General features: G+C 37.7%; 1 protein-coding gene across 1 annotated transcript; it reads right to left on the reverse strand.

Moving 5' to 3' along the window:
- Positions 1–383: 383 nt before the first annotated feature.
- LOC140137064 (MAM and LDL-receptor class A domain-containing protein 1-like) lies at positions 384–10,858 on the reverse strand. The gene is made up of 8 exons (XM_072158722.1): positions 10,747–10,858; positions 9,324–9,574; positions 8,705–8,792; positions 7,703–7,927; positions 4,246–4,505; positions 3,004–3,091; positions 1,712–1,882; positions 384–421 (listed from the first exon to the last, which is right to left on the reverse strand). The coding sequence occupies exons 1-8, from the start codon at positions 10,856–10,858 to the stop codon at positions 384–386; spliced, it is 1,233 nt and encodes a 410-aa protein (XP_072014823.1).
- Positions 10,859–26,656: the final 15,798 nt, after the last annotated feature.

The following is a 26,656-nucleotide window of genomic DNA, read 5'->3' on the forward strand; positions in this document are numbered from 1 at the left end:
CAGAATTTGAGAGCGCAGCAAAAAAAAAAAAAAATATAAGGATTTTTACTTTTTACAAAAAAGGTCCAAATTTTGGGAAGAAAGTCCACTTTTCACAAAATCGCACCCCCATTGAAAAAAGTCCACTTTTTCAAAATCAGCACCCAAAACGTAATCCTAACCAGGTTGCAAATGGGTGTCACAGAATTAATCCCAATACTATAATTTTCATAAATGAACAGAGTGTCCTAAAAAGTAAAATACTGTAGATTAACTCTGTTAAAGCTGTTGGACTGAATTGACCTCAGTGCAATATTGTATAAAAATAAAAATGCCCTACAAATAAATGCCTTGTAAGTTGTATTACTAAACTGTAGTCATTGTGTTTCATTAAAATGTACATTTCATTTGCAAGCAGATTTACTGCTGAAGTCAAATTTGACTACAATGAAGTCAAAGGGTAAAGGAATAACATGATATGGGGAAATGAGTAAATGATCCTATTTTGATATAAAATTGGATTGGTTTGAGCCGAATACACAAATTTATTGGTCTTTTTAAAATATTGGATGAGACATCTAGTCTAATATTTTAAAACTTGGCAAATCCAGTAAATTTTGTATTGGGTGAAAAAACATACAATGTTATCATTATGTTATCAGAATCTGTTTGTGGTCAAATGTGGTTTTAGAGTGCCAAATGTGTGCCAAAAATTGCTTGCACTTCCCGTTTGAGCTCCTTTTGACCTGCCAAAATTTGTTTGCCTCTTTTGGGTTGCCCCCAAAAATTATTGTGCCCCCCCTAACATATAATTCATAAATCTGTCAAAAAAACAAGGGTGGACCTTGAACCTAGCTTAACCACAGGCCCGTGAAAGGCTTAGCCTAGCCCTCCCAAAAATGCCAAAAGCGTCGCATAGGCCTATATTTTTTACCCAAACAGTCCATTTGCACCACACGCGCGTAGGCCGAGCCTTACCCTCCCAAAGTGCAAATGCCAAAAAACGTCGCATAGGACTATATTTTACCCAAACAGTCCATTTGCACCACACGCCCGTGAGGCCTAGCCTAACCCTCCCAAAGTGCAAATGCCAAAAAAGCGTCGCATAGGCCTATATTTTACCCAAACAGTCCATTTGCACACACTGCAGCTGCGTAGGCCTAGCCTAACCCTCCCAAAGTGCAAATGCCAAAAACGTCGCATAGGCCTATATTTTACCCAAACAGTCCATTTGCACCACGCTGCGTGAGGCCTAGCCTAACCCTCCCAAAGTGCAAATGCCAAAAAACGTCGCATAGGCCTATATTTACCCACACAGTTGATTTGCGAGGCAAAAAATAGGTTTCTTTGTGCCTTTTTGGTCAAAAAGGTCAAAATTTTGAACAAAAAGTCCACCTTTTCAAAATTCTCCCCCGGTCAACCTTTTCAAAATCACCCCCCCCCCAAAAAAAGTCCTGGTTACGAGCCTGCTTAACCATTTACAAATTTGAAGAAGTCGGGAGAGAGAGAGCAGTAGCTTCATTTTCTTTTTTGACTAGATATTACCGGGTAGTGGATGGGGGGGTTGAATTAATTTCTTCTTAAGTGTGAATCCAGCACCTACCTGGGGGGGGGGTAATTGTATGGCCCATCCCGCCATTTCTGGCGAGTATGTCACGTGACAAAATCGTAAGGTCACGGGTCAAACGGCAACTGGCTTCCCAACTGTCTACTACAGTTTCAATCTCCTTACCATATTGTGTTCCATAGGTATGGTCAAAGTCAGGTCCTGTGTTAGAACCAGTTGATCCTGCTCCAAGAATCCAATCAAAATCATCATCATCTCTTTCTTGATCAAAACCGCAGTCGCCAAAACCAGATTCCAGATCACAGAAGGGTGGGTAAGAACCAGGACTTGGTGTAACTGTAAGAAAAAAGTGTGATATTAGCGAGTGTCTGCAGGACTGCTGAGAGCAAACCTAAGCCAAAGGGTACATGAAAATTGCCACCCCCATTACATCGCATGTCTGTGATACTGATATATACTGCGCCAAAAAAGTATCCTTTGGAAAAATAATCACAATTCCAAAACTGAACCATGTTGGAATAATTTTTTTTAATAGATGCACTGATCCTGCACATTAATAAGACACCACGTTGAATCCAATGTGACCTCAAGAAGTTAAGTTGCAAGCAGTTGAATAGATGAAGGTCCAGTTTTAAAAGTGACAAACTGGCCTATATAGAAGGTGCAAAAAGATTCCAACAAGTGCAACAAAGTGACAACACAGTTTCTTCAATGAAGCTTTATTTAAAGCAGTTTTTATTTCAGTTTTACTTCTCTGTACTTTTTATAACTTTCATTTTATTTGTCAGTTCTTTTGTTTCAGTTTTCTTTTGTTTTAAATTAAAGGCACGCATAAATTAGCCATTCACCACTCTCAAACCAGATGTCTAGTCCGTGGAGTTTTGAATAGGCCACTTTGTCACTTTCAACGGGTGTCATAATGTGCCAGATGATGGGGTGTCATAATGTGCCGGATGATGGGGTGTCATAATGTGCCGGATGATGGGGTGTCATAAATTTACCCAAATATGGTTTAGTTTTAAAATTAGGATTTTTCTTCCAAGTGTAACCTACTTGGATACTTATTTTGGTGCAGTATAGTTTGTAAGAGAGTGCAAGAGCCATTCATAAATCTGATATTATGACATTTGTTTATTCACACTTGCTCAGTTATTTAAGGAAAATTAAATCAGTTCTTGCAAAGAGCCAAGGTATACAAAATAAACTTTAAAATGTTGACCAACTGACAAATTTTGTTTATTTCTTACATTGTAGATCAAATCACTACAAAATGTTCCCTTAAAAGTATTCAAGGGCTCTGGGAAAGTCTTTGAAAATCAATAAGCATTTTAGATTTAACAAATTCAGATGGGGCCAGATTTCTCCATGTATAATGTGGTGAAATACAAAGATGCTAATTAACCCTCAAATACCAACATACTTGTAACTTTTTATCTATAACTAAAATTTTAACTGACCTGCATGACAGTGTTGATTTTCAACCAAGATATCATCAATTGCTATATCGCTTCGGTATCCACGTCCTCGTATAGTTTCAAATACAATCTGGAAAAGCATGTCATAAATTATAAAGCAAATAGCCCATAACAATATCTATAGCCAAGATATTAACCAGAGGCAGAGTATGGCTGTGCAAAAGACTCACAGGGATTTTGTGTGTTTTACAGTCATGTGATGTATTTGTACCAATTCCAGACTCCATTGATTAGACTAACGGACAAACCCATCACCATCAGCTTAAGAGTGGCATTGTGATCAATCTTACCCGATATGTTATTACTTATATAGCAACATTGATGTTGTCCTCTTAGCTTCTGATTCAGTAACTCATGTGTCATTGGTTCAAATGATCAGACCACCCCAATATTTTAAACCAGAGACACAGGGGATTCCCTCAGTCTTGGCTTTTGTCCTCCCAGTTACCCTCCATCTTAACAAAAATCAGTCTGTCAAGACAAATTCAAAGTTTGGGACCAAAATTTGAGAATTCCACTTTTGGGACCAAAATTACCAAATTAGAGGGACCTATTTTCAAAATGTTCCCACCCCACCTGAAATTCACTATACCCCTCCATATGTTGCTGCCACTGCTTTAAGGGGGTACTACACCCTTTGCCAATTTTGTGCCTATTTTTGCATTTTTCTCAAAAATTATAGCACAAGTAAGATATGTATATTATAGGGGCAAGGACTACAACTACTGCACTGAAAATTTAGCAACTCTAGTGTTGAAATAAAATTTCCAGTGCAGTAGTTGTAGTCCTTGCCCCCTATAATATACATATCTGACTTGTCCCCAATGCGCTATAATTTTTGAGAAAATGCAAAAATAGGCACAAATTGGGCAGGGGTGTAGTACCCCCCCTTCATTACGTTTCACTACCTGGAGAGAATTGATCAAAAATTGAATTCCCTCCTGAGCTTGGTACATGTCATTGAGTTGACCAGATCACAAGGATATCATATAGCTATTGGCAGTATATATAACACAAATGGTCAATGAGTTACATAAAAATGACCTTGTGTGGTATTTAGTTCCCAAGAAGTGAGTTTTGCCTGAGGCAATTTGTGGTTAAATGTTGATCCCTCACTACAAGAGTTATTACCGTCGATTTGGTTGAAAAAGGAGGCGAGACATGATCAAACCTCTCCAGGTAACAAAACGTAATGTTAAACACTAAGATCACAAACCCACTGACCTGATATGTAGCAAGTTGAAAATCAATGCCTATCTGTCCTCGCAACCACTGATCACCTTGCTCGGAGTCACGGGTCCACACCACTGGCCCAGACCCACCTTGATCCTTGATGTATACGTTTAGAGTACCAATTTGGTCACCATGCATGTGATACCAGAATACAAGACAGTTGTCATCTGTTGGTGTCAGGAGTCCACTGATTATCCTTGCTTCTTCTGCGTTGTTGCCATCATTGGATTCAACATATAGGTACCAGCCATCTGAAGGTAATGAAATTTTATCAGACGAGTTATTGACTTTCATTTAAGATATCACACCACAGAAATAGAAATTAGGAAGTGTGCCTTATTATACAGGTGGATCTCAAACAACAAAAAGCGCCCCTTGCTTTGACAATTTGGGCAATGACTCCATTAAGGGATCTAAAATGAGCGTTTATTGCGTTTCGACAGTATTTTTTGTGGGACATGAGAGCACCTCAGACCTATCGAATTGCATTCTGAATACGAAGCATGTCTTTCTGATATCAAATAATTTTCATTTTTTGAAAATCACAATATAATACAAATTTTATGACAAATTATTAAAATTTGATATTTTCAAATTTTGATATATAACAGTCCTCGAAGTAAATTATATAAATCTAATGATATATTCTTAAAGTGTATGTAGCAGGGAGGAAAAGCCGACGGTCAATTGAAAATTTTGACCTTTCATATTGAAGATATGGATTTTTTCCCCAAAAGACCAATTTTTTTTGGTGTTTTGGGAAAAAAAATCCATATCTTCAATAATTTAAAGGTCAAAATTTTCAATTGATCGTCGGCTTTTCATCCCACCTACATACACTTTAAGTATAAATCATCAGATTTACAAAGTTTACTTCAAGTACTGTTAAATATCAAAAATATCAATTTTAATGATTTGCCATAAAATGTGTATTAAATTGCGAATTTCAAAAATCAAAATTATTTGATATCAGAATGGTGAGTACCGCTAGTCCGAAGGACCGCTAGTCCGAAGGTTCGCTAGTCCGAAGGTTCGCTAGTCCGAACACGTATTTCAATGGAGGGCATGACGGTCGCTAGTCCGAATTTGAAAAAAGGTTCGCTAGTCCGAAAAAAAGGGTCGCTAGTCCGAAGGTTCACTAGTCCGAATGTTCGCTAGTCCGAATTTATTAAAAGGTTCGCTAGTCCGAATTGTTAATCAGGTTCGCTAATCCGAATTAAAAAAAAGGTGCTCTAGTCCGAATTTTAAATAAGGTCCGCTAGTCCGAATTTTATATAAGGTTCGCTAGTCCGAATGATAAATAAGGCCCGCTAGTCCGAATTTAAAAAAGGTCCGCTAGTTCGAACTTTACATAAGGTTCGCTAGTCCGAATGTTAAATAAGTTCCGAATTTTCTTTAAAGAACCTGATCTTTCTTTCTTTCTTTCTTTCTTTCTTTCTTTCTTTCTTTCTTTCTTTCTTTCTTTCTTTCTTTCTTTCTTTCTTTCTTTCTTTCTTTCTTTCTTTCTTTCTTTCTTTCTTTCTTTCTTTCTTTCTTTCTTTCTTTCTTTCTTTCTTTCTTTCTTTCTTTCTTTCATTCTTTCTATCTTTCTCTCTTTCTTTCTTTCTCTCTCTCTCCCTCTCTTGGCGTATTTGTTTAACAACCAACGAAATTGTCCACAGATAAGGGGGCGCTAGTCGGCAATACTCACATTATCGTGTTTTTTGTACGTTTTTTATTCGGACTAGCGGACCTTATTTACAATTCGGACTAGCGAACCTAAAATCAAATTCGGACTAGCGGACCTTATTTACAATTCGGACTAGCGAACCCTAAATCAAATTCGAATTAGCGGCCCTTATTTCAAATTCGGACTAGCGAACCTTATATATAATTCGGACTAGCGAGCCTAATTTAAAATTCGGACTAGCGAACCTTGTTAAAATTTCGGACTAGCGGACCTTATTTAGAATTCGGAATAGAGAACCTTCGGACTAGCGGACCTTCGGACTAGCGAACCTTCGGACTAGCGAACCTTCGGACTGGCGGGCCTTCGGACTAGCGGGCTGTAACCATGACAATGACATTCTTCGTATTCAGAATGCAATTCGATATGTCTGATGTGCTCTAATGTCCCAAAATAAATACTGTCCAAACGTTCATACCCCAGCCCTTAAAATTTCCTGAAAATCCAACAATCTTTGTAATTTGACCTCATATAACCCTTGATGACCTTGAAATGAACTGGAAATTCATGGCACATAATGCTGATCATTTGCACCTAGTTTCATGAAAAATCAAACTATCTTTATTCATCTGACCGTATGCTGCTGGTATCCAGCAATCTTGGCACTTCACTTAATTTAGTGCTTGGATTGACCATATTGGATTGGACATTTCTCTGTCCAGTAACTTACACAACACTTCTGGCTCTCATGACCAGTGGCAGCACCAGGAATTTTTTTGCGGGGGGGGGAGGAGGCATTGAACAAAAATCAACAAATTTTGCGCAAAATTACCGCAAAAGGTGAAATTTTCGTAATTTTGGGTTATTACTGGGGGAAACAGGGGGGGGGCAAGAGTTCTGACTGGGGGAAATTGCCCCCTAATGCCCCCCCTGTGGTGCTGCCACTGCTCATGACAAATTCACGTTGGGGTTAACAGCATTTGCGCAAGCTGTAATAGAGATAATTGATACACTACCAGAAGAAATCTTGCATGCACACTACACGCCACATAACAATGCAATGCAACAGCATTCTAGGTGCAAAAAATATGAACATGACGATCAAGCTAAGAAGCAACAAATTTAAATTTCATCCCATGAGTTTCCATCAACAATGAGCTGCTCATTTGCATCCACCACTGCGTGCATCTTTGGTCAGACTATAATGAAAGACAAAGATAAAGACAATTTATCGCGTCTGACGTCACCTGTCAATCAAACTCGAAAGCACGGTTTGTTTACAAGTGTCGTGATGATGACTTGCTGAACGCGGATTTATAACCGGGCGCCTTATTGTTAGTTTTGCACCTTTCGGCATGCAAACCATCTCAAAAGTTAGGTCTTTATAGTGGGAAACTTTCTTTGGTGAAGGCACCATGTCCACAATGCCTAGAAAAGCTGCTTTTTGCCTTGTAAAAGTACAAACTTTTTCGCCATTTGCTGCTATTCCTTTTCTCCGATCAGCACCAGATAGATCGGTCTTCCTTTTACGCGCTGATTGACCTGTGTAAACCAATCAAGGATCGTAATTGACAGTGACATCAGACGCGATAAATTGTTTTTATCTCTGTCTTTAATTATAGAGGAAATGAGAGCATGATCTTGAAATTATGGAGGTAGTGACAAAAAGACGTAACTCCATATTATCTAAAAAGGAGTTACGTCTTTGTGTCACTGACCCCTCGTAATGATCTTCAAATTTATTTCACAAGGCAGCATAAAGACTCTAACAACATATCTTACTTGTTCCATGGGTATGGTCTTTTGATGGACCAGTGTCATCAGTGTCTGTTAGTCCTTTGCCTCGTATCCAAGTCATGTCCCCGCTTGGATCTAAGGTGTATTGGCATATGCCATCTTCAAAGTCACAATTTCCAGGTCCAGGTGGTATGACCACATTAGGTAGGGTTGTCGGTAGTGGGGAAGATGGTGGAAAAGTTGGACCAATGTAGGCACCATATGGAGTGACTGAAAAGTAAATCAAAGAAACAAATGTTGGGTTTAAAACTTGATAAAACCATAGACTTTTATATAAACAGACCATGCTCCATTGAAATGGCAAAGTCAAGCATAATCTTGTAATATGGACCAATCGTGCCATGAAGTGCAAGAGATGAAAAATGCACTCACTCCCTCTGTGCATGTTATGGCATAGGCCTATTTTTTAAAGCGCAGTCTTTTGTATAAATGCAAAGGCATGTAATGTACGCCATTCATTAGTTGTTTGACACAGGTGTTAGAACAGGCCTTCTCAACTGGCGGCGCGGCGCCACTTGTGGCGCTTGGAGTAAGTCGAAGTGGCGCACGGTAAATTTACTAATTTTTTTCACATATAATTTTAACAAACGAAAATACCACATCTGAGCCTTTAGAAAGCCCTTAAAGCTCAGAGCTTCCGGGGCGCTGCCCCTTGGAGCCCCGCGGCCGGGGCTTTCACACTGGACCCCTCTATGGGCCATAATGCAGGCCCATATGGACCCCACCCGCTATGTGTTCGGTCGCGCACGCGCTCCCTCGCAAAATCCTCCCTCAAATAAACTAGTTGAGAAGGCCTGTGTTAGAACAATCAGCTCTCATGAATATGCAAGAATTATCATTGCATATAAAAAGCATGGGGACTTTGACTGTAGGTATTTAATCTGCAGTCAGACAATCTTCTCTGGTTTAACCAATCACCAGTCAAAAATGCAAGTGTTTGTGATGTTTATATCATATCCATGCATCATATATTTCAAAGCCACTTACCTGGGCATTTACCATCTGTGACTGTAACATCATCAATGGCTACATCATTAGTAGCACTATTTGACAGAACTTCACCATCAAAGAGAGCCTTAAATATATCAAAACAATAGAGTCACTATTAGTAAGAAGGCCACTAATCATGATGCAAACAATTCTCATGTACAACAATATCGAGTCAAAACAGTGGCTTTTATATTACATTCAGCTTACTTGCAAATGCTTGAGTTTTTCACAGTATTTCTCAGTATGTCCTTTTTAGTGGTATTTACCAAGAAATACTGGTATTTCTCACCTGGTTATTTATTTCATGTCAGACAGTTGTTGTCAAAGCTGCAATAACTTTAGCGGATTCACTGGTGGAGTATGAATTTTTTTTTTTTTTTTTTTTTTTTTTTTAATTTTTTTTTTTTAAACCTACAAACATGTCATTTTTTTTGGACACTGGGAAAAACAAGATCACAGAGTGCATCTCTATATTAAAAAAACCCAAATAAACAAACCTCTTCTTTTTTTCTTTTATGTGGGGGGTGGCCTAAAGAAGTTATAAATATTTGTAATGGAGGGGTAACAGACTTGTGGGACGCAACCTAAAAATTTTAGTTTTCAACAAAATACCTACTCTGAAATCTTTATCTGCACTCATGGGCACCTGTCCAAACATCCAATCATTAGACTGGTCACCGGTCAGTTGCCACAGGGCATTTTGCTGACCATCAACCAATTGTAGTACAGTCAATATGCCAGTGTTTATTCCATTCATATAATACCAGAAGCTGATACATTTATAGAAGCCTGGGTTAGCTGGGTACAGGTTGCTTTGCAGCTGGGTGTGTCCATTGTTAGTTTCATAATCGACGAACATATAGTAACCTTTATACGAATATAAATGATAACAACATGATGAGTTTATTCTGCAGCAGTAGTATTATCAAATGACAAAGGGGATCCTATGATCTTTGAGTTAGCTTGAAATTCCCCCTAGACAAGGAACACACTGCTAATTGTCTTGTTGTAACCCTTACAAAACTCGAGGAGCTGATCCTGGCTGAGTAGGTCAATTGTTGAATGTCTAGGGTGGGCACTTCTAAGTTCTAAGCAGCAAAGTCCCTGAGGTGTTGTTAAATGGTTTTGGGAATGATGTGGAGCCGCAGTGGTCAGCTACAACCTGTAGTGTCCTGAGGCTTGTGGATTAATGTCTAGGCATTGTTAATTGTGCCTGTGCGTAGCACACTATAAATCATTGCGCCTTTTAAAAAAAATCTAATACGTATATACAATGCTGGGTTGAACAATAAAGCTGAAGTTATACTACATCGCTGAGCAACAAGCAATTGGTTTCTAGCCAATGAGGTAGCACGCTTTTGTGTTGGGAAAAGTGCGGCGCTAGCTCATTGGTCAAATATCAATCACTCTTTGCTCAGTGATGAAGTATGAGTTCAGCTGAATAATGTGTGATGCCTTAACCGTAACTGTAACCTATTGGAGTCCTAGGCATAGTGTTCATGGAGTACTGAAAAGGCATTATCTTTAATTAAAACAGAGTCTTAGGGCCAGCAAACAGTTTGACATTCTGCATGTGTTTGTCATTGTGACAAATGCAGCAACAACATTGCTATTTTTTTATATTGTAGCAAACATATCATTACGTTTCACTTCCTGGAGGGAATTGATCAAAAATTGAATTCCCTCCTGAGGTTCGTATCTGTCAATGAGTTGACCAGATCACAAGGATGTCATTATAGCTAGAGGCAGTATATAACACAAATGGGTCAATGAGTTACATAAAAATGACCTTGTGTGGTATTTATTTGGTTCCCAGGAAGTGAGTTTTGCCTGAGGCAATTTGTGGTTAAATGTTGATCCCTCACTACAAGAGTTATTACCATCGATTTGGTTGAAAAAGGAGGTGAGACATGATCAAATCTCTCCAGGTAACAAAACGTAATGAAAATGTATCACAACAACAAAAAGATGAGAAGAAGAACACTATAAAAGCATGCAGAAACACAGGATTATATAAGCCTCAGGATGTATTTCCTTACCATCTCTAGTCCCTGTTGTATGATCATTAGATGGTCCTTTGCCTGTGCGCCCTCCTTGTCTGCGTATCCAGTCAAAATCATCTCCCGACTGTGTATTTGTCCATGTGCACATATCGGCTTCATAATCACAATCACCTGTGATAGATTAGGAAAAAGGGATTTTAGAAGATTCAAAGCAAAAACAAGAAAATGTAAATAGAACAAGAATGATGATATAAGGTTAAGGCTATATAAGGGGCGGTGCCAGGGTATTTTGATAGGGGGGCAATACAAATGAGAAAGATTGTAATGTGGCGCGACAGCCTACACCAGTCATCGGCATTAAATCCAGACTTTTGGACTCTGCTGATTATCACGTAGAAGCGCCAGCCGTCGCGCTTGCGCGACGCAGGCCCCTTCAGAATTTGGACAAATTTCAAAATGAAACCACAAATGATGAAGCCATTTGATGAACCATTTTCACCCTTTTGGGGGTTATTTATTTATTTTCCAAACGCATATTTTTTTGGATTTCATTCACGGGCCCGACTTTCGGCCCGCTGGTTTTAGGCATGGACCTACTCAATTACATTCAATTTTACAAAGTCCCAGTTAATTAGTATGCAAAGTCGCAACCAGTAGCGTAGATTTCTTTTTGACATGTGGGGATAGGATTGGAAAAAAATCTTGAAGTACAGTAAATCCAGAACCTTTTGGCAACAGAATAAGTGCGCAAAAATGTTGTGATATTGAAGCTAAACTGGTGAGTGAAATCAAGTTGTATGAAGCGCGCAAAAATTGGCAGGAGAGGCCATATGTGACTTTTATGGGGGGAAATTTGCCGAAAATTGGCCCAAAAACCAACAACTTTAAAACCGTGTCGTTCAGTATTCCACAGGGGGGAGATGTCCGAAGGGGGAGCTTCCCCTTTGCTCCTAACCATGACCAGGGAGTGGAATGGCTCCTTTTCTTCTTCTTTCCCCTCCTCTCTTTCTCTCTCTCCACCTCCCTTTTCTCTCTCCCTCTTATCTTTCTCTTTTTCCTTCCTTTTACCTATTCTTTTGCAAATCATAGGGGGGGGGGCTGCCCTGTACATTTTAAGTGTCAGGGCTATTCAAAAAGAGAAGGGGGACCATCCCCACTCCTGATATCTGTATTCATAGGGTCTAGGTTCCTGACAAGTTGAATTGATGCTACAATCAGCCCTCGAATTAACCCACGGCACCCATGGCATTTTGCTGTGGGTGCCCATCCCCACTGCCGTAATGCCCTCAAAATATGTCCTTTACCCAAGGCAGTTACTTGCCGTGCCCTCTGATGAAGTTGCCGTCGGTGCCCCAGCCCTGCCCCTTCATTATAAAATCATCTATCTATGTTTGTGTGTGTTTTCTTCACTTTTGAGAAATTGCCTTGGTGCCCTTCTCAAATTTTCAACAGTTGCCATGATGCCCTCTTGAAATATTACAAACTGCTGTGCTGCCTTGCCTTTTCAGTGAAAATCCAAGGCAATTATCAACTTGCCCTAAAAAAGTTGCCGTGCCCCTTCAGATGCTTAATTCGAGGGCTGGCTACAATGAATATAAATTGTCACAAAATCGTCACAAAATTGCCACATTCCTGACTCAACACCTATTGTTATTATAATTTCAAGTTGGATTATTTTTTCCTTGATATCATGGCCAATTGACTTGTCCATAATAGATCAATACCCATATATTGATTGTCTCGGTCAAAATGTTTTCAGTCATAGATCTCTTCACATGTTTTGTCCATGTTTACAGCTTTATTATTTATTAGCACAATATTGGTAACCACATTCCAATCATAAACAAACAACTTGTAAAACAAGCCCCCAATAAATAAACAAAATAAATAAATATTAAAATAAATTTATAAATAAATAAAATAAAATTAATTAATATTTAAAATAAATTTATAAATAAAATAAATTAATTTATAAATAAATAAATTATATAAATTATTAGATACTAAATAAATAAATGGCCACGCGTTTTGAACTCGCCACCCAAAAATGGTGGTGTTGTTACGCTTTTCCAAATCAAAACTCGTTCAAATTGTTATATCTCTGCTTAAACAAAAGGTATTGAAGTGTGTTTGGTGTCAGTTTGTAGCTATATAAGTGCCCTAACAGACCTCCAAAGGAGAATTGTTTATCAGCTAAGATAGTGAAGTTAGAGTTGTTTGAGTTCAGAATGACCGAGGTGGTGGATGAGGCGCTGGCGGATGAGGCGGTGGCGGTATGTGCAAAGTCTATGGGAAATAAAGATTTTGTGCGTGTGCGTTGAATCAACTGATCATATCTTTGCATCCATATGGGCTACAGACATGGTTAAGAGCTCTTTTGAAAGATTATTAATTCTGCTAATTGTTTTTAATAATTTTTAACTCTTTATGATTGGTTTAGTCTATAAAATGCAAACTTTTATGTACAAAACTACCCGTTTTCATATTAAGAGGGTTTATCCGATAGACTCAGATGGTAGGTGGAAGATGGGGGTCAGCAAATTTTGTTCATATTTTGTCAATCAAACATGTGTCCATGAGTATTTACAGTGGAGGTATTAAAAAATTTTGAGGACCCCCCACTGGGAGATACTGGACCCCCCTCAAATTGACCCCCATGATTGTCTTCTCAGACACAAAAACTTTGAAATGTGCACTAACTTTTAATTAGAGCCACGTAATAACGCGCATCTGCAGACATTTTATTTATACTTCACAGTAATAATACACATTTTGTCTCGACATAACAATAAAAAATTTGTACAACATTTGGGTTGTTCCATTTTCAGAGAGGGGTGTAATGGCCTTTTCAGCAATTGTGTAAATGTGAAAAATCCTAATTTTGAAGCAAAGTTTGCAAGATGATTGTGAGAGTTCCTCAATATTTTTGTCAAAGTTATTTACTTGTTGGATAAAGTAGATATAGGTTGATCAATTGAGCAAATAAAAATCGTGGAGACTTTTTCCGTTTTAAAATCAGCACATCTTACTTTATGCACTTTTTCAGAAAAGTGCAAAATACTAATTTTGAAGCAAAGTTTGCAAGATGATTGTGAGAGTTCCTCAATATTTTTGTCAAAGTTATTTACTTGTTGGATAAAGTAGATATAGGTTGAACAATTGAGCAAATAAAAATCTTGGAGACTTTTTCCGTTTTAAAATGAGCACATCTTACTTTATGCTCTTTTTCAGAAAAGTGCAAAATTGCGATATTTTCATGCTAAACTCAGGTACGGTGATTTATCTAAGTTTAAAAATGAAATTTGATGAAAAGGGAGCCTATCAGAAGTAAACAACATCAACATCAACAAAACTATTACATAATAAATTGGGGCCTAAATTGTGTTGGATAAATGCTTATAGAACAGGACTATTCTATAAAGGGTTCAGTACCCGGGTCAGTACTAAAATTCTGTCTGTGCTGATTTAAAAATAACCTTTTGCATCATGCTTTATGCACCCTCAAATGAATATTACCTTTTTCTTCCAAGGAGCATGGTAGGGCCTACAATAATTATTTTCTATCACTATGTAGTTAACAACAAAGACAATAATATATTGGAACACTACATTGATCAAGTAGGGGTGTTATTGTGTTAAACATAAAAACGCTTATGTATCTATGATTCTCGATTTTTGAAATACCAAAAATGCTGACACATTATATGGATTTTGGGGTTTGTATTGAGGATCCTTTGATGGTCAATATACTAGTAAACTGCTCTCTTTCATCTGAGTGACCTCTGTCTATTAAGGGCGCAGACCACCAAATAACCTCTCCATCATAGTGAAAAGCATGTAAAAATCAACATTTTTAAGCGCCAATTTTACCACGCATGACAATAGTTTTCTTTATTTTTAGCTGTATTAAATAAAGCCTAAATTTTCACTTAAGCTCCAATTTTGTCTATCTTTACAGGTAAGGTTCAGTTTTTATTAACAAATGTTAGAAAGTGATGCTGCTATTTCAACATCGAAATTAGTACTAAAACGGGCTCTGTTAACAGTTATTCGGAGAGGGCCTATACTTTTCTTGTGAAATCGAATTTGTTTAATGTTACTGGGGAAATTCGCTTAAATATTAGTATAAATGACCATTGCCATGACAAATGCCTTCTCTTTGAAATCTCCAATACATGTAGCTTAAAATTAAAGAATCCATGTATATCAATAGTATACTTATAAAGTGTAATACAAACTTTTTTAATGCAACAAATTGCTCAAAATGAAGAAAATGGGTCAATTTGGGGTCAAACTGCCCAAAATTCAAAGATCATAGATTACTGGGGAAATTCGCTTAAATATTAGTATAAATGGCCATTGCCATGGCAATTGTTTTCCCTTTGAAATCTCCTAATACATGTAACTTAAAATTAAAGAATCCATATATCAATAATATACTCATTAAGTGTAATACAAACTTTTTTAATGCAACAAATTGCTCAAAATTTGGGGTCAAACTGCCCAAAATTCAAAGGTCATAGGTCACAGAAAAATGTTGTTGCTGTCATCTGGGATGTCGATGAGGGAGGCAACAAAAGTTGGTATATTGGGTTTTACCTTGATGATAATGGGGATGAAACGCGGGGGACAAAACCTTCGAGTGGATCACCTGATGCGCGTTGGTACTGATACCGGAGATGAAAGTTAGCAGTGACCACATGGCACTGATGATGATATCTAGGACACTATCATGCAGCAGTTTGAGATTGTGCCTGTGACACTTATCAGTTTCCGTAGCAACATAACAAGTAGCCATTTATATTATGTTTTTTTTGTGTAAATTTTACCTCATATTGTGGAGATGTCCTTAAAAATTTTACTCCCAAATAGCCAGTATTGGGGATAACAAATTTTCTTTCCCTCATCTTATTTTAACATACCACTGTCACCGTAGAAGGTCAAGGGTCAATACACATGGCTTAGTTGGAGCTCTCCCATACTGACAGTGTAAAAAAAAGAGAGAATTTATTATCCCTGATACTGGCTATTCCGGGTAAAATGTTTAGGTCATGTTCACATGATGAGGGAATTTGTCAAATGTTACTGGGAAAATTTGCTTTAAAATTAGTATATATGGCCGTTGCCATGGAAACTGCCTTCTCTTTGAATTATCCTAGCTCACAATTAAAGAAGCCTCATATAATCAGTAATATAAAGTGTAATACAAACTTTTGTAATGCAAGAAATTGCTAAAAATGTAAATACAATAAAATCCATTAAACTATCAAAATTGTATAAAAGTCTGCAGTGCAAAAATCTACATTTTTTACTTGATGTAACGTATGTTGTGTGTCTATTTCGTTTTTCCAATTTATAGTGTTATGTAAGTTTTTACCTGTTGTCTAGCTTTTTCTGTAATTTAAATATGGGGTCTATGGGCCTGGTTCAAAATTTGGGTAAAAAAGGTGCATTGGGTCAGAAATGGTCGTAACTCAACACATGAAGATTGCGGGGGACTACTTCTAACTGCATAAATAGATTGATTGACCAAAAAAACATAGACTAGACACCAGAACCTGGTAAAAAGACCCAAAAATGACTAAGTTATGGCTAAAATGTGATTTTCAGGGAAAATGTGGCCATTTTGGATTTTTGCTGTGCACATTCTTTTTTGAAACCCAGGCTTAACATTTTGTACTCTCATGTTGAGATAGGCCTAGGTTAAATAGAACATACAAAAAACCTTATCCCGAAGCAAAACAAAACAAGTCCCATTTATAGCCCACTTCTAGCATTAAGTTCCACCCCCAGGTTATTAGGATTTAGTACTTTGGGGTATGGGGCCCTACTAGGCCTAGTTCCTATAGCGTAAGTACTGATGCATGTGAAATGATTAAGAATCAGAATAGGAGCTTGTGATTTTCATAATAATCATAATACCACTAACATGTATGAATACGAGCTTGTGACATGAGGTAGGGGCTCATATTCAAGGAGCATTATCTACTGGCGATTATACCAATATGCTGCAAAAGAGAAACGCCTACCCCTGTACTTGATTTGCATTCTTAAATGTGGTTCTTAACTCCTCAATGGAATAACTGACTATTGGCTCAAGAAAAGGGACTGCTACAGTGAAAAGATCTTATATTTGATGTTGGCGTTATATACAGCATCATTATACCAATGTCACATATTGGGAAAATCCATGTTTGTGTTCTATGAAAAGTAAAAAAGTCTCCATGATTTTTATTGCATTATATAAATGACCTATGTACAGAGGTTCTCTCCTGTAATGAACAATTTGAGAAAGATTGAGGAACTCCTACAATGACGTCACAAAGTAGAGGGATATTTCACTTTTTTTCAAAAGTTGTAAAATGTGAAATATGGGCCCCCACCCTGTTCATAAATGGAACATCCCAATATAAACATTTGTTGTTTTATATTTTTGATAAAGACAAAGGATGAAAGAAGATGTGTAGAAAATTTACTTTCATAGATGCTTGTCTTAGGTGCCAAAAATTTGTTCAAAATGGCATAAAACGGCATTTTACAAGTCAGGGAAATACGTGTTAGGGGGCATATTTTAGGGGGCACATATTTCCCAGGAGGGGGCATAGCAGATTTTTTTATACTGATTATTATAAACACTTATCCAAACTTATTAAATTGCCAAAATATGGTTGAAATTTGATGACCCCCATCTTCCACCTTTTTCCCATGGCATCAGTATTTCTCAGAAAATCTCTCTTAAACACTGTAGTAAGCAATGCGGATGTCTTCAAAATCTAAAAGTTGCTGTAAATTTTTAATTACTTATCCTATCATAGTCAAAGTTTACATTTTCTGAGAGGAAATTTGATGAGGAATCTAAATATGGACTTACTTTTCTTGTATGGGTTAGGGGTAAAATGTTTCAGTTCAAAATATGTTGAATTATAAAAAAATTTGAACATATTTTGGGACACCCTGTATTCCGAGATTACCAAACAGCTGTGATTTTTTTTCTTCCAGAGTCAGTAGGCTCCCCCTAACCTCTAACCAAATCAATGTTGTTTACTTTCAGTTTATAACTGCAAGTTAGTAATAAGCAATGCATTAAATGACCCATTTTTTATTTGGATTTTTTTATTCCACCCTGTATAACTTCAAGGTCACCCTGTACAGTGAGTTGAAATGTGTATATTTAAATTGCTTTTGCCTTCTGCTTTCCAAAAATGTATACTTTTGCTAGTTTAGGGTTGATAGTTGTGGAGATATTCTAATTTGAAACTTGATTGGTGTAAACATTCATAATATTTGTGATGTAACGCTAAGGGTGGCGAGTTCAAAACATGTGGCCAAATATATATTAAAATAAATAAAATAAATGTCAAACACTCCCACCCAGCCCACAACCAGGCACATAAAAGCATGTCAAATAAATAAATATATATATTAAACAGGCGCGTATGCAGGAATTCGTAGACCGGGGGGCGCACATTAGATCTTAGTCCAAAACAAGAATGGCCGCGAAGTGGACATCCCGGAGCGCTTGCGCGACGCAGGGGGGTGTCGGAGAAACTTTTACAAAATGAAGACATAAATGGAGCCATTTGGTGGACCATTTTGGCCCTCTTATTGTGTAAAATTTTAGTTTGAAAAAGCCGAAAATTTGTGAACGGCCCAATTGAAGACAATTGGACAAGTTTTTACTGTTATTGTATCAATTATTGCTTTATAAATTTTGCAAAAGAAGGTCCAATTGAAGCCATTTGGTTGTCGATTTTGACATTATGTACAATTTTAGTTAGAAAAAGGTGACATTATTTACTATTACTGTAGGCCTAATTATTAAGCTAGGCCTATTGCTTAAAACATACGGCCGTCTGAAAATACAAATTATAGTGAAAACAACGGGGGGGGGGACTCCCATATATTTTGACATACGTCATGTGCCCATGAAAAGACCCCGGTATTTTTGGCAAATCCTACACCCAATGACCCCGTTTTTTTCAGCAGGCTTATACACTGAATGACCTGCATTGTCATTTTTTGAACAATTGAATTAATCCTGAAATTTGCAATTTCAACGCGCTACTCGCGCATTTTCAGCAAAATGAACGAGTTTTGTCTATTTTGTACTGTAAAATTGGGTAAAAAAAAGCTATTTTTTGATTGTCAATGATGTGAAATTTTGGGTGCTCACATACAAAATCACCCCATTTTTGACGTTGCCAACACCCTTTTTTCTGAAAATTTCTACACCGATAGACATAGACCCCTAGTTTCATACGCTGGTGGGTACAGGTACGTCACTTTCATATTCGAGTGCTCCCCCGCCCCCCCCGGGGGCAAAAAACGGCCATTGAGTTTATCCATACGCACGCAGGGGGAGTTGAGGGGGTGTTCCCTCCTCAGAAGTTGGGAAATTTTGCAAAATGAAGGTCCAATTGAAGCCATTTTGGTGCATCATTCAACAAAAAAGGGCCCGAACTCAATTTTCAAAATTTTAAATGTTACACGGACTGTTAGGCCTAAAGACGTGAGACTCGCAATTACTAAAGCACCCGGCTAAAGCATGCATGTATTGATTAACTTTGGTGAATTTTTGGGCCGAGGACTCGCCTTCAAGTAATCGTATTTGGGCCTATATTATATTTCCGATCGACCCGCCTGTGCTTTATAGGCAGTCATTTTCTCTTCTCTCCTTTCTTTCTTTCATCGTCCCTTTCTCTTCTCTCCTCTCCTCTCTTCTCTTGCTGAAAAATAACCAAACCCTATGTAGACTTATACTCACGATCGATCCCACTTTGCCCCCCCTCTCTCTCTTTCTCTCTAGATATCTCTCTACCTCTCTCTCTCCCTCTCCTCTTTTCTCCCTCTCTCTCCTCTCTTTCTCCCTCTCTCCCCTCTTTCCCCTTCCCTTTCTCTCTCCTTGTTTTACCCGGGGGGCGCGCGCCCCCTTCGCCCCTCCCCTGGATACGCGCCTGTTAAAATAAATAAATAAATGTAAATAGACAAATAAACTAGCAAACAGACAAACACTCCCGGCCCACAACCGGGTACCTGGAACATAAAAACTGCACGCTGTGTTCGCCTAGCGATCGTGATCAATATAACGGTAAATCGTAGAGCCGGCAGTCCTTTAAAGCTCACCTCTTGATGGGATTATCTTTCAGTGATGCCAACGCCGCGCCCTAGGCGCACAATTGGGCTACTTGGCGATCACTTGCCGCTACTCAAAAAAGCATGCCGCTACTTGCCTAAAATTGGGCTACTTTTGCCAGTGTCAGGCTGCGGCAGTGATCTGATGTATTTTTGTTTAAATTTAGAAAGGTTTTGAGTCTCTGAAGCTCCAAATTGCAATTACAATGGGTTTTGTGAACAATTATTGATCGATCAGTAACTTCCCAGTAAGTACGGTACCAGAAGTTTTAAAGCTTTGCCGCCCAATTGGGTGATTTGCGTTCTAAATGCGGGTAAATCCGCCCAAATATCCGACATTGTGCGCTTTTTGGAAACTTAAAAATTGGGCTACTTGAGTTGAGAATCCTTTACCACGACCTGGCGAGTCAATGCGCCACGCCTTGGCGCTGAAAGTTTTGACAACACTGACTCAATGTGCCGCCACGGTTCAGTGTGCATTCAGGTGCATACTTTGCTGTCAGAATCAGACCCGTGACGCACCCCCCAAATTTGGAAAAGTATACAAATAGTCCCAAAATTTCAGATTTTGCGAGTGTAGTGAGCAAAAAAAAATCAGGTTTTTTACGCTTTTTTGAACAGAAAAGGTCCAAATTTTGGGGAGAGAGTCCACTTTTCACAAATCGCCCCCCCTTTAAAAAAGTCCACTTTTTCAAAATCAGCACCCCCAAATGAAATCCTGCGTACGGGCCTGATCTGAATGAAGAAATCTTTGCTCTACATGACTAAAGTTTTATTCAGATTTCCTTTGACAGCTTAACCATCGCGTATACGTGCGCGACATCAAGCATGTGTGTGCATTGGACCTTGTGCAAATAATATGCGCTGGACGGCTAGCAGTACGCTTAATTTGTAAAAAGAAATCTGAATAAAACTTTACAAATGATTGCAAATTACACATTTGTAATCATTTTCACCACAAAGGATGATCATGAAAACTCTCAGCTAGCCTTTAGAAGCAATGTACCGTACTATTAAACTGACTTTCGTATTCGGCAAGGAGGACGATTTCGACCTCCTGGTTTGTTTACAAACAGAGAGGTAGACAAAAGACCGTTCCCCTTGTCCAAACACTCAAGTATCAGAAGGATGGTCCACAATCGCGTGATTCACGTAACATGAATAGGGATTAAAAAGCTGTCACGTAGAACCATGTGCTTCTATTGTCCAATTTGCCATCAAGATTTCATATGGAAACAGTTCAGACCCAGAACAGGATCATGTCAGAAATTAATATTTTGTTCTGGGTCTGATTATTCGGACTAGATGAATATATGGATAGGTCAAACTAGTCGGGATTTATGCACTTTCAGTTTCTCACGCGTTTGAACGGGAATTGGATTGCGTACTTTTTCGATGTCTAGTGAGCAAATTTCTTCAATATTTTGAGAAAATGATGTCAAATTTTCTATTCTATATTGTTTGGTAATAATGTCTTTTGCCAATAGTATGTTTAAAGTTGTAATGTTGTGTTTTTGATCGCAAAGATCGGATATTTTCGTTCCCGATTCGAATTCTGAACCCTTCGCAAGGGTGCCGATTTCGGCAGAACTTTGACGATAATTTTGCCTTTTGGACACTAAAATGCATTCGATCCTTAATTTTGTTTCAACCGAGTCTTAAATTAGCAAGCACAATAAGGTTGGTACCACTTTTATATGCATTGATACAATTTTTAAGATTTTTTTTCAAGTGTCTAACCGGCGCAAATCGTTAAGTGTGTATTTCCCATTGACATCCAAAATGGCGTAAGCCAGTCCTTAATATACATAGGTACGGCGTATATAAAGGACTGGCAAGCAAGTCTAGGTCAAACAGGTTACCGGTTACCCTGTGTAAAGATAGTCACTTGTGCTGAGCATGAAATTGGTCACTTATCGCTCACTGTTCAAAATGTGACATCTACACCAATTACAGTCCCCGAAACTGTCTACTTTTTAGCCGACCTCAATTCCGAAACATTTAGTGATAGCTAAAAATGCGATCCCCAACCCTTTGGTTACCTTTGGACGAATTTTTCGAAATCTCCGCGGAGTCTCCGTGTCTGAAATTCCCCGGTACAAACATCGAAAATGTCACAATACTCAGTTCTCGGTGATGATACTATATCCGCATCGCTGTTTTCATACATGAATATGCATATCTCTGACCCCTGTAAGGTCAAAAACGTGGCGTTGATTTCAACCAATCCGATCCACCGTTTAATAAGCAGCTTGATACTGACGTCATATCTGAGGTGACCAGGAGGCAGGAGCTACCATTTTGGTAAACTGAACTCGACTCGTGCGTTCTTTTGGTTCACATAAATCGAACAAAATTTTCAATAACGGGTAATAGTATGATTTCAATTTTTTATTAATGAAGTTTACTTGTAGTTTTGAGGAATGACAAAGTTGTTTTTGGAAACTTAGATGTTTGTTTCAACTGATGATGTAGGATCGCAAGGTGAGCAGGGTTCACAGTTTATCGCGTTTTCGCGTCCAGGACGCTTTTTTAACTCACTGGACCCGGGAAAAGTAAGATTATGTAACCTGAATGGGTCCAGCAGGCTGTGCTTGGACCCGGAAAAAATCCCATCCAAGAAATAGAAAATATCATCATAGATCGTCATTGTGCGATAACCCAGCTGAATCGGCTCACTTTTCATTCATAAATTACATACCGTACAATTACAAAAATCGCTGCAACATGATACACACCTCATCGCTATTTCATGCACAGATATTTGATCAGCGATACGAGGGGAACTGTGGAAGAGGTTGACTTGCGATTTTTTTTCGGATCGTGCGAATATTATGTTACAATAAAAATGTCAACAAAACAGGGTAAATTCCTGGTGACATCGCGAAAACACGTTTTTGCGGTAGTTGTATATTTCAACCGAGCAAATATAACAAAATAACCAAATAATTAGATGATTAAAGTAGTGCATGTTATTAGGTAGTAATTGTAGTTCTTTATGAGAAAGTCGGCCGATCGCGGCAAGTCGTCTTTTACCCAGTAATTTGACTCGACTTTGGTAAATTTTGGGTGCCGAATTCAGCATACTTTAATATTTATCGTTTGCGCCTGTACTGAAAATACATTTCCGGGTGTTTCTGAAGTTTCGTACATACAATTTGGACCCACAAAAATCAATTTGGTACCCGCAAATTTCAACTAAATGGGATCTGAATGGGTCCAGCATAAAAAAGTGGACCCGGTTATTTGAGAGCAAACTGTGAACCCTGAAGGTGAGTGAATTCGTGAAGAGATTTGCTTGTTTGAGTGATAGTAGGATACGGGATGTAGGCTAGTCCTCTGTGTTTGACCGGCTCCGACGTCTCAATTCACAACGTCTCAATTCGTACCTGCTTACCAGACAGCAATACTGCGTATTGCTGTATGGAACCAGATATAGTTACCGGTATGATCAATTATTAATGTTTTACGACATATTCTATTAAATGAAAACAGTTTACACTGGAGACACCCTATGGCATTTCCTACACCTTGAGAACAAGTCCTCAAACGTTTGAAATTTGTATACGATCGAGGCCTACAACTCCGGGACTACAACTGAACTGGTATATATTATTATTTAAACAATACAAATGTCATGAACGTGTGTAAGCTTAATGTAAAAATTTATTCAGGTCAAGTTTCCATAATTTCATACGTGACCCTACCAAGTTTTACTTACACTTACAGTACACAGAGTAAACACAAAATAAACCACGATTTCTTTGGCACTTTTCGAAGCAATAAACATTTGTTGTAACACATCACTGAAATAAGTGAAATTGCCGATTTTTAGATTTCGCTCTCAGCTATAAACAGCCTGTGAGCATGCAGACGATAACCTCATACCCAATCAATTTAGGGCACAAATGTCAACGTGAATTACACATAGGCTCAGGCTAATACGCACGCAACCTCATCTAGGCAGCTGCAGCACAATACTACACGATTTGCCAAGAAAATGGAAGTAATTCCAAGGCGATAGAAATATTTTTTTTCTGTGAACACTATATAACTAGCAAGAGGCAATTTTGAGCAAAAATGTCAGAAATTTTCTGCGAGTTTTTTTTTTGGAGAAATTTTCAAGTGGTTACAATTGCGGCGGGACGGGACCCTTTCCCGGGGACCCTTTAGGCTTCATGATGCAGTCATGTCTACAGTAGAATTCATCACGACCTTTGCAGGACTTAAACCCCATTAAAAGCTATTAAACCAAGATAACACTCATTGAAAACAGCTCAACTATGTTACATCAGATCTTCTCTGGTTAAATCCACACACACATGTGTCTGTTTTACCTGTGTGATGAACAATGAGCTGGTATTATAGTTTCAGTTGGGTGAACGATTATAAAGCAAACGCAAGGTAACAATTACTGTGTGGCCTTTGTTCACGAAATGAGACAATACCAGGGAGGTAAATAACATGTTAACTGGATGGGCAAATGCCCACCCAGTAAATTATTTTGCCCACCCAGTAAATTCAACTTGCCCATTGCCCAAAAGTGCCCACCCAGTAAATTATTTTGCCCACAAAAAATGGGCACCATTATAATAATTATCATAATACTAGTACCAACGTGCATCACTTGAAATCAACATTTTGAAAGTGATGTTGAATACTATGAAAGTGACGCATCTTTTCTTAACATCTGCTAATTTATTCATTTACCATGTTTACAACTTTGGAGTAGGAATAATTATCACACAGTACAAAATGGTATATAGGAAGCCAACAATTATTTTGAGCAATTACCACACAAAACCTGAAAGAATTCTTATGAGTCCATAAATTTGGATATTCTTGAATAAGGCGTGATTTATTTTTATTATTTGAAACTTAATCCAGATATGCATTGCTCATTTCAAGTCTTTAAGCATGATGCACAAATAGATAATAGTATTATGAAAATGATTTCCTGCTATCAATCTAAACTTTAAATGTTGAAAGAAAACATGTTACCTGACATTATCATTACTTTTTACACATTTTGACTATAATTCTACATTGGTTTTTATTGTTTTGTGCAACATTGGGGCCTATTTATATAATTTAATATAAGAATTGACAAAATAAACATTTTAATTATAGTTGGAAAATAGGTCAATATAATTGCCAAATTATTTTGTTATGTAATTTTTTTTGTTCATTACTTTTTATACCTTTCGACTGTGATTCTACATTGGTCTATTATAAGAATTTGCAAAATCAACATTTTAATTCTAGTTGGGAAATAGGTCAATATCATTCAGAGTTGTCCATATATTATCAAATTCTAGTAAATTCATTTACCGGCTTGGGTCGAAAATACTAAAATCCTGCAACTTTGTGAAAAATTGCCTGTAATAATGTGTGTAAATTTGGATATAAAGTCTCCAAAATGTGCTGACATTTTGACTTAATAAAAGAAGGAATTCAGGCATGAGAAGGAAAAGTGGCATCTCTGATACTGGAAATTACAGGGAAATACTTGTAAACATTAAAATCACTAGTAAATTCCTGGTCAGATACTGGTTTGGCAATAATTTTTTAATAAACGTTAGAAATATAGTTTTGTTCATGTTTTTGACACATTTTCATAATTTCTTAGCAAAAAATTTCAATACATTTTAGAAAATGCCACTCGTCCAAAACAGGTATAATTAAATTTATATTTCTTTAATCTGTGAGTGATGTGTGTCTGTGACAAGAAGTAAAAGTCAAAACATTATTTCACTGTAATATCAAATAAAAACATTACCCTCCCCATCTAACTTTACTGCTTTTTCTCTAGGAGTAATGGAATAATGGTGAGTGATAATTAATACAAGATTTAAATGTCCAAAGTGAAATATATAATACGTTTTAATTTTTTTTTTGAAAGTTGCAACATGAAATGCTAATATCTATATAGATGCATTTTAGCAGTTTAGGGGGAGGGTAAAGTCCACTTTTTTACATCAAAGCCAACTTCCGCGCAAAACCATCGTAAATCAGGTCTACATTTCTGAAAATCCAAACGCCTGGATATCATTAATTAATCGCTGCCCATCCAGTAAATTATTTTCCCTGATTTGAGGGCAAAAATAAATTAAATTGCCCACCCAGTAAATTATCCTTATTTACCTCCCTGGACAATGCTGTGCATATTGTTAACCACATTCTTGAAAATGAGAAACATAATGGCTGTGGGCCGTAACACGGTTTGGAAATAATTTCTTCATATTTTTTGGTGTTATCTGTCGTTCACATATCCTTCCTAAAACACCTAAGTGCGAATATTTCCAAACACCTAAATTAGCTAAAAATTTAGGACATGTTACAAAACTATATTTTCTAGAATTTCAGAAGAGTACTTTTAATATTGGCCGGTTATTTTTCACACAGCGACGTTAACTAGTCAATTACCCATACTTCTATCATACACTATTTGTAGAGGTTACGCGTCAATGGTAAGAGCACTGTGTATTGTGTAGGTATAGGAAAACGGACAGTAACTGCAGTATGTATAACATAGGCTTAGGAACCAGTGTGGGCAGGGGGTGGGGCTTGGATCAATAATTTTGGTGCAGGGACTCGAAAACCCGTCAGTCCCCCCCCCCCCCTCATAATTCCTGGTAACGTGAAAAAAATGTCATCATAAACCAGAAAAAAATTTTTGTTTTTTGACGTATTTTTTTGCAGAATTTTCTGACTCCAATGAGCCCCCCCCCCGCTCACTTTTCTTTTCCAAAAACACACACAAAATGTAGGTCTTTTTAGGGAATAAAATGTATATCTTCAATATAAAAGGTCA

Source organism: Amphiura filiformis, chromosome 17 (assembly GCF_039555335.1).
Source record: "Amphiura filiformis chromosome 17, Afil_fr2py, whole genome shotgun sequence".
NCBI lineage: Eukaryota > Metazoa > Echinodermata > Ophiuroidea > Amphilepidida > Amphiuridae > Amphiura > Amphiura filiformis.